Below are 9,776 nucleotides of genomic sequence, written 5' to 3'. Positions count from 1 at the left end.
GTTTCAAAGACAAATTACTCGAGTCGTCAGGTTACGTGTAAATATGTTATTTATTTTTATAGAGATGAGAGCTGAAACGCCTTGTTTTAAATATGCAAATTATTTTGTTTTTTTGGTCGACTGTTTATAAAAAAATGGGATTGGGATTTTGGAATATTTTTCACTTGAAAAATGGAAGTTGGGAGGTTTTGTGTGTTTATTTAATGGCTGTAAACACCAGAAATGTTCATTTCTATGATGATCAAAGCAGCAATAGTGAGTCTAATGTTTGGTTTGAACTCTGACTACAAGTTAAAGTTTGACTCAACACAAAAAAATTGGCAAAAAATGTTATTAAAAAGAAGAATTGGTACCTAAAACGAAAACTAGACTTCTTACAGAAAGTGGAGTTAAAAGGGTTTTTTTTTATGTTTGTTTCTCATCGTGTCAACATATAGTGGAAGAAATAAGTATTTGATAAATTGTGGTCAGCTCTTAAGTTTTCCCCATGCTGGAGAGTCTGACAGGTGATTAGTTCACACAGGTGTTTTCAACCTTTTAGGAAAAATAAGCAAAATTAATTCTAAATTCAGTTTTAAAGACTCATTCCAATGAAAAATGTTGTTCTTTCTGATAATGAAGGACATTTATATTTCTTTATGTAAATCATAAATCAGGACAGGAGCTGACATTAAAGATTGATCCACGGCTCCAAACTGTACGGCTGGATCGCTCTGATATTGTTCGCCATTTTTGTTGCACTGGAAATGTTAAGTTGGGGCTGTGATGGGTGTAAATTAGCAGATGGAAAGTGAATTTCTGATGAAGTACTTCCGCTCTGCAGAAACTATGTCCTAAAAAACATAATTTTTTTTTTCTCATTTTGGCTAAAAACTGCATAATCATATTCAAAATCCCACTTAAAAAAAGGTGATCGTAGTGGGACTTTAAAGCTTTTACCAACATGGATGGGAATTTTTCCCAAACATTCAGGAGTCGCGCCGACCCCCCCCCTACTGAAAACAATCAGACTTGGTTCCTTCGGTCCGCTGAGTTGAGCCAAACCTTTTGTGTCCACTGGTTACTGCATGTTATTTAGCCAGAATGGATTATGTGACTAAGCCTTCATGTGATGGCGTGCTGCAGGTTCATGTGAGTCCGGTGTTCAGTGATGGTTCATTCATGGTGACTTCACTCAAATAATAAAGTTTCCTAAATGTGTGACATTCATTTGACATGTCTTACCCAACATCCCAATCAAGTACAAGATAATTATCTGCACTCTGAAATAAATTAGGCCTTTTTGTGGGAAAAAGGAGCAGCGCCGACTCACTGTTTGCATCAGAACGGTCTATTCAGTCTTAAGAGGATCTCTTCTTGACTCTGATTAGTTTGAAAAAAAAAAAAAACCTTTTCTGTGGGTTTATATAATTCTTGGAGCAGACGTCACAGTTCTCTTCAGATGGACTGTTCTCTCTGAGCGTCCGCTCCAAGTATGCATCGTTCTGGTTCAGAGGCCATGGCCGCCTCACGGATGACCTCCATGTGATCTTCAGCGGCGTGCAGCGACTGGTCGATCCAGTCCATGCTGCCGGACATGTGGCAGGCGTTACGAGTGACCAGCACCAGGTGGCTGACCGAGAGGAGCAGAGCAGTGGCCCTGAGAGAAGACACGAAAACTTAAGTTAAAACCTGGATGGAAAAAAATTAACGTTTCCCTAAAAAAATTGAACATTTTTAGAAACTATCACACGGACAAATGAGCCGCCGTTCACATTTCCGTGGTCACATCAAGGAAATGACACGCTAGGAACAGATGAGTGTGTAGTGCATGTGCACAAGTTCTTGTGACGTATTAACTGCTCATTAATTCAAACGGAGCGTTTCTGCGACAGTTTGAAAGCGATATAAAAGGAGAAATACTCAGAAATGCAAAAGCGAAAATATTTCTTATTAAATTTGCTCCCTTTCATAAGAAAAATGCCACAAATTCATGTTAAAAACTCGACATGATTTTCATCGGAAGTGGACTTTAAAAAGTGAAATCTGTCAAATGTCAGAGCAAGAACTAGTACTCTGACAGACTGTAAGTACCGACAAGTTGTTTATCTTGGCTTCTTGGAGCCAGCGAGTACTTCCTGTTCGGAACGCCACTCATTCCAGTTCTTTTATGCAGTCAATGGGTAACAACATCACACAAAGATTTGATTTCAACTTTCATCCTGACAACATTTTTGTCATATTTTGGGTCTTTTGAGTCTTTGTTTTTTCTTTAACTTATGCGTGTAATCGAGGAGGAAAAGTAGAAATACATGAAGCAGTATTGTATAACATTACTTTGTTGGGCATATTTGTACATTTTGGGTAACTTTTTGCCAACAATCAGTTCACTCCAGTCGGATGGTGTTACCTGGCGTCCAGGAGGATTGGATCCAGAGGAGGGTACATGGATCTGACCACGTCATCCACTCTGTGGAAAAAGATCATATCAGAAGATGTGAGGTAAAATACCTTTAAAATGTTTTTCTCTCGTTTTTTGGTTATTTTTACCTTGGGCTGATGCGCTTGGCCACAGAGATGATGTCATTCAAGCTGGCCGGTGCTTTGACTTTTGCCCCTGAGCCCATCGTCATGGCGACCAACTTTTCTGTCAAAGTGTGGCATATCTGTCCAAAAGACATTTGACAAAACTAAGTGTGATCAGATGGTCGGAGAACATTCATTAAGAAGTCTTCTCTGCTGTTACCTTTAGGATGGAGATGCAGTGAGACACCAGCCCCCTGGTGGAGACAAACGGAAAGTACACATTAACAACTGTAAAATAGTCGACAGTCTAACATGTCAGCAGGGCGGACGTACGAAGCGTCCTCTATCCAGTCCTCATTCTCCAGGATGGCTTCAATGTGAGGATTGGTGATGACCACGTCGTCCAGCTCCAGCTCCGACGGCTCGCTCTGCGTCTCCATGGCTCCAATCAAATCCAGGGTGGGTCTGCATGGAGACGAAGGGAGAAATGAAAAGGTACCAGGAAGCAGCCAGGCGTTAGAGGGGCTTAAAATGATGGAAATATCTCACAGAATTACAAGTCAAAGAACCTTTGGGACAAAAAAAAACCTTCAAGCTGAGTTAGAAAATAGTCCACGTTAAAGTTTATACCTTAAAATAAGATTATAAACATCAGAATCGTGTTCTTCTTAACATAATTGGAAACATAAATCTCTTTGGGGTCCGAACATGAAGTTTAGAAATAATAACCATTTATTCACATAAAAGTCTGAAATTTCAAATTTTCTCAAATGTCTTTTTTTTTTAACAAATGTCTCTCCTCTTGCCACAAAACAAGAATGATACTTAAGTTGGTAAATTATAAAGACTAGTTTGAGAATTTTCTTGTTACTTTTCTCTGACTTATTTATTTATTTATTTATTTATTACAGTTTAGGGATAAAAACCAGATGGTCGATCAGGATGAATTGATAATAAATCTATTTTAGACAAAACTCACAAAAATATACATATATGCGTTAAAAAATAAAATATCAAGTTCAAAAAAGAAATGAATGAATAAAAGCATCAACAAAAAATGGTTGCAGATTAAACTGATTTATTTGATTTTCCAGTTTACTTCATTCTTTATGAGAACAAATAAAAGACTGAAATTAAGCATTTCTAAACATTTTAGCCTAATTTTGTCATATGTGATTTGTAAAAAAGATGATTTATGTCAAGATATAAACTATTTTTTTGGCAATTTTAATTAGCAGCTCAAAAAGTGAAAGAGAGGAAGAAAAACAATATGTTTTTGCTCCTTTTTTAGCTTCAGAGGACCTGATTATGTTCATCTGATCTTCATTGAGTTCTCTGGAAGCTTAAAGATAAAACCTTTGTTTACATCATGAGTTTCTTTACAGAAATGGGAAACACCAAATTATTTACACAGTCAAGTCTTCTGATTGTAGCAAAAAAAACAACAAAAAAAAAAAACATTGATGTCATGTGACAGGCTTGAACATTGACTGTACATAAGAACTGGACTGAAAGACCCCTCCCTGGCAGTTCAAACAGGAAGTAGCCGTGGAATACAAAAAGCCAAAATCATTATATTAGTAGGAATGGTACTTTTTTTTAAAACATCTCCTTGATAATCCAAATTTCTTTTAACATTATTATTTCTGTAGTGTACAACAGAGTGTTAGATACACCATAAAAATAAAAAAAACTAAATTTGGAAGAATAAAGTCATTAAATTATGAGACAAAATACCTAATTCTATGAGAATAAAGGGGTTACAAAAAATTAAAAAGACATTCTAATAATAAAGTTGTAAAATTATAAGAAAAAAGTTGCAATTTTACAAGAACAAAGTCATAAAGTTATGAAGAAAAAAAGTTAGATTTTCACAAGAAAGAAATTTGTAAATTATTATTTAAAGAGCCAATATTTTACAATAATAAAGTTGCAATTTCATAAGTTTTAAGTTGAGAATTTATGAGGCAAAAGTCTGCTTACCAAGAATAATATTAACAACTAAAACATGGAGCACGCATAAGCTGTTACTTTAGCATTTAACAAATAAGGAAATTCTTATAAGTATTAATAAGTACAGCTTTTTTTATTGGAAGGACATTGTCTTTTTCCTTAAGAAATTACAACTTTTGTCACAAAATTACGACTTAATTCTAGTACAGTTATGACTAATTTGGTCATGGTTACACGTTTTTATTCTTGTAAATGTAGCTACTTTTCTAATATTATTGTGGCCCTAATACTCTGTTGTAGTAGTGTAAGTGATTCAAGTTATGAACTGCCCAATCAGATGCTTCAATAAAAGTATGCGGCAGATTCTCCCGAGCAAGTTTTCAAGTGGTAGGGGTATGGACTCCTGACAAGCTCACTCCTAGCTCCTATGGTTGCCATAGAAACAATGACTCGGACCAATCATTGCTCACTGGCAATTTGTATTTCCAATTTTCAATGTCAGTATAACAAAAAACAATGACTACTGAATTGACCTAATTTGTTGTAGTCAAAAGTTAGCCATTTTCTATGGGTGACATCACACTTGCTCAGTCCAGTTCTCACACACAGTCATTGGGTTGATCTCATGAGCAAACATTTAACTTTATCGACCAGATTGATTCAGAACGGTAACAGATGTTGAGGCTTTTATTCACTGACTTGGAGTCAAAGTGGTGCAGCAGGTCGTGCGGACGGCAGTATCGGTGCCGACACACCACCACCAGGGCAACGAAGGAGGCCAGGAAGATGGTCGCCAGCACCCCAATGGCCACAATCACCACCGTCTCCATGATGACTCAGGAAATTAGTCCAATCAAGATGGGGCAATTATCCAAGCTCAAATTAAAGATGGGCGATCATCTGTTAAGGAGACAGTAATTGTTAGCTTCAATCACAGCAAGTGATGTGATCTCCACATTTTGAGACATTTTTGTAGTATCATACACTTTTGGACTGATCCCTGGACATGACATTTAAAGAAAAGAAATAACAAACTATTCCCTCAAATTAATAGTTTGTGGCTACAAATTAGCATTTTGACACACAAATTAGAATTTATTATGCTAAGACACTTATTTGTGTTCATATAATTCTGTGTCCACAGAATATTGATCTACGCACACAAAATAGTAAGTTGAGCGCACAAATTAGCATTTTGTCAACACAAGTTAGTGTTTTGTGGCAACAAATGAATATTTTGTGGGTACAATTGTTTTTTGTAGCCATAAATTAGCATGTTGATCTTACAGATTAGAATTTTGTTCACACAAATCAGTATTTTATGGGTAGATTTTGTGCTCATGACTCTGCATACTAATGTGTGTTTTGTGGCCACAAATGAATATTTTGTAGGTACAATTAGTTTTTTTGTAGCCACAAGTTAGCATTTTGTGCTCTCAACTCAGCACTTTGTCCTTGCAAATTAGTATTTTATAGCCACAAATATTTTTTGGTGTAAAATTACTTTTTTGTACCCACAAATTAGCATTTTGTGCTCACAAATTAGCATGTCGTCCACACAATTTAGTATTTTATGTACACAAATTAGATTTTGTAGCCACAAATTAGCATTTATGCTAACAACTCAGCACTCTGCAAAAACATGAGTGTTTTGTGGCCACAAATGAACATTTGTAGGTAAAGTTAGCTTTTTGTAGCAAGAAATTAGCATTTTGTGGGTACAAATTGTATTTTTAGCTACAAATTTGCATTTTGTCAACACAAATGAGTGTTTTGTGGCCACACATAAATAGTTTGTGGGTAAAATTATTTTTTGTAGCCACAAATTAGCATTTTGTTCACACAAATTAGTATTTTATGTATAATACTTAGATTTTGTAGCCACAAATTAGCATTTTGTGCTCACAACTCAGCACTTTGTGCTTACAATAAGTGTTTTATAGCCACAAATAAATAATTTTGGTGTAAAATTACTTTTTTGTAGCCATAAATTAGCATTTTGTGCTCACGAATTAGCATGTCGTCCACACAATTTAGTATTTTATGTGTACAAATTAGATTTTGTAGCCACAAATTTGCATTTTATGCTCACAACTCAGCACTCTGCAAAAAAAATGAGTGTTTTGTGGCCAAAATGAATATTTTTTAGGACAAGTTAGCTTTTTTGTAGCAACAAAATGGCATTTTGTTCTCTCAACTCAGCACTTTGTGCTTACAAATTAGTGTTTTGTGGCCACAAATAAATAATTTTGGTGTAAAATTACTTTTCTGTAGCCACAAATTTGCATTTTATACTCATGACTCAGCACTTTGTGCTTACAAATTAGTGTTTTATAGCCATAAATAAATAATTTTGGTGTAAAATTACTTTTTTGTAGCCACAAATCAGCATTTTGTGCTCATGACTCAGCACTTTGCGCAAACAAATTAATGTTTTGTGGCCACAAATCAATATTTTGTGGGGGAAAAAATAGTAGTTTTGTTGAGGATGACTGGCCGAGTCATACCAAAGACTCTAAAAATGGGACCCAGTGCCTCTCTGCTTGGCACTCAGCACTAAGGAGTTGGACTGGGGGGTTAAACCACCAAATGGTTCCCGAGCGCGGCTGTGTCTGCAGCTCACCGCTCCCCCAGGGGATGGGTCAAATGCGGAGAACAAATTTCACACACCTAGGTGCGTGACAAATAGTGGGACTTTAACTTTGACTTTAAAACAGTCATTTGTGTGCAAATAAAATGATGATTTACATGTACGGAATTATAATTTGTAGGCACAAAATGGTAATCTGTGTTCTAACATGCAAATATGTGCTCACAAAATTCTAATTTGTCCATACAATTGCTAGTAAAATCATTTTTTGTACAGAGGAAATGCTAATTTGTGGTAAAAAAATTATATATATATGATATGATAAAAATGTATTTATTTTTTAATGTCACCTCCAGGGCTCCATACTTTTGAACTTGTGAAAGAAAAGCACAACAAGCAACATTTAGTGCCTATTGCACTAAACACATTTGGATTTATATACCTTTGTTATAGAGCATTAACTCAACTCTAGCAGTCAGTTTACTGATGTAACACCGAACTACAACATGAACAATAAATTCTGTCCACATCCTTGATCTCAACAGACTGCAGCTTATCCTGGTCTGCTTGTGCCATCTCCTGAAGACTGTTTAATTTCTGCTTCTGTATCTGTTTATCTGCCCTCTGCCCTCGCTGGTCACTTATTAACCCATCCTGCCACACCTGCTCACAGGTGAGAGTGTGTCTGAAACTTGTTTAGAGTGGAATCCCTCTATAAATAAGCAAAAGCCCTTACCAAACAGGCACAGTTTCAGGACAAATCTACCAAACTTTCAGCGTTACGGCATGATAAACCTTCATTTTTGCCTGGATGATCAGGCATAATTCAGCCATGGAATGCCGTAATTCTTTAATCTGATTAAATCTGGGTTACACTCGCCGTGTCACACACGGCTTTCTCCAGCCTGGGAGCATTTCTGTCTCATTTTTACTTTCCCAGGCTGCGGTTTCCTTAAATCTGTGACGCCTGCTGCTAAAAGGCAAACATAAACAAGGTGTCAAAAGCAGATTAGTGTGTAGAAACATCTGCACATAGTTTACTAAAAGCCTTTACTGATAGTGAGACTCTGCAGTTTATGGTTTCCTCTCAGATTTTTATTCAATTTTATGTTACAAAACATGTTTATTTTGGGATTGTACCGTTTAAAATAGAAAGAAATTTTCCAGACGATGACTCATTAGAGCTGAGTTTGAAAAATCAGTCAGAAATATAACAATTGTGAATCTGCTTTGCTTTTTACCTCAACAGTTAAAATGATTCAAGTTTCACTTCTCTTTAAATTATGTTGAAAATCTTAAAAAACAGCAAAAACATTTTTATTTTCAAATTTCTGTTTAATCAGATCAAGTTGCAATTACTTATAACCATCATTTCCTGCATTTAGACTTTTTTTAACTACAAAATTTAGAGTAAATTATATAATGTATGTTTTATTGGCTTGTGTTGCTTTGCCATCCAATTAAAAGCATAAAGAAAAAATAGGTCACGTTGCAAATGCTGGAAAAAAATGCATTGATTATAGAAATGATTTCTTTAACTTTAAAATATATCTTAAATAAATGTTTAACAATAACTGCTGTAGAATATTTTACATTTTTCCTTCCAGGGCAGGAGAACAAAGAAAGCATCTTTTCCAAGTTGTTGGTTTCAGGAAAAAAACTTTTACGAACGTTTTTACACAAATAAAAAGTGGTAAACTTTAACTTTCCGGTGACTTACCTAAACATTTCGGCTCCCGTAAGGAGACAGAAGCGTTTTGGATCCCTGGCCCGGAGCGCGGAGACGGCGCCGACATCTCCAGACCTGACCTGCGGCGTGAACGCGCCCGAGCAGCAGGCCTGACCTGTTGCGCGCTCTCGTTATTTTTTTTTTCCTTTTTTTTCTTTTTCAGTCTCGCGCCTCCACGCACGTGGTTTCATTAATCACCGAGTGCTCAGGAGTGTCCGCGCGGCCAGGTGGCGTCCTCTACCTGTTCAAGAGTTAACCGGTAGGAAAGTTTAATTTAAGTTTATTTATTTATTGATTGACGAGGTGAAGCTGGTTTAACGCTCAGAAATCTGAAAATCTGTGAGACATTGTTTATGTTTACTGCAAAACGCCTGATAATAAATACTTTTTAAAAACATATTTGCTGTAGTTAACATAGATTTTTTTTAAAAATGAGAAGATAAAAGCCATTTAAAACCATATTAATATACACTTTGAGTATTTTAATGTCATGGCAAACTATTGATTTAATTTGCAACCTTTGTGGCCTTCTTAAACATTGGAATTGGATTATTTTAATTAGGGCTGTTTCGATTAGTCGACTAATTGACTACAGTAGACGACTAATTTAATAGTCGATTAGTCGTTACTTTATATTATATGGAGTCAGAATATAGTAAAGTTGAAAGTTATAATGGCATTCTGCTAGATTTTTGGACTATTTTGGCATTTATTATGTTTTTTTTGGGCTATTGTGGAGTTTAGCTAATATTTCAGTTGCATGCTAGCTATTTTGGCTAATTTAGGCTTTTTTGTTTGTTTTTTACATCGTTTTGGAGTTTAACTAATATTTCAGCTACATGCTAGCTATTTTAACTAATTCAGTTTTTTGTGAGTTTTGGCTATTTTGGAGTTTAGCTAATATTTCAGCTACATGCTAGCTATTTTGGCTAATTTAGGCTTTTTTTGTTTTTTACACTGTTTTGGAGCTTGGTTAATATTTCAGCTACATGCTAGCTA

At 35.7% G+C, this 9,776-nt stretch overlaps 2 protein-coding genes across 2 annotated transcripts in view; one reads left to right on the top strand and one right to left on the bottom strand.

Annotated features, from left to right (window-relative positions):
* Positions 1–1,314: 1,314 nt before the first annotated feature.
* Positions 1,315–8,892, bottom strand: tmem98 (transmembrane protein 98). Its single transcript, XM_024273068.2, has 7 exons — positions 8,769–8,892; positions 5,158–5,358; positions 2,839–2,970; positions 2,726–2,759; positions 2,530–2,645; positions 2,390–2,449; positions 1,315–1,639 (listed from the first exon to the last, which is right to left on the bottom strand). Exons 2-7 carry the CDS (start codon positions 5,286–5,288, stop codon positions 1,438–1,440), a joined length of 675 nt encoding a protein of 224 aa, XP_024128836.1. The 5' UTR covers positions 5,289–5,358; positions 8,769–8,892; the 3' UTR covers positions 1,315–1,437.
* Positions 8,893–8,943: 51 nt separating this feature from the next.
* znf281a (zinc finger protein 281a) overlaps positions 8,944–9,776 on the top strand; it is a 149,407-nt gene continuing 148,574 nt past the window's right edge. Inside the window, 1 exon segment of the mRNA XM_036213159.1 lies at positions 8,944–9,036. The gene's annotated coding sequence lies outside the window, so the exon portion shown is untranslated.

The sequence above is a fragment of the Oryzias melastigma genome, linkage group LG8 (assembly GCF_002922805.2).
Source record: "Oryzias melastigma strain HK-1 linkage group LG8, ASM292280v2, whole genome shotgun sequence".
In the NCBI taxonomy this organism is placed as follows: Eukaryota; Metazoa; Chordata; class Actinopteri; order Beloniformes; family Adrianichthyidae; genus Oryzias; species Oryzias melastigma.
This window is presented reverse-complemented; position numbering and strand designations above follow the sequence as displayed.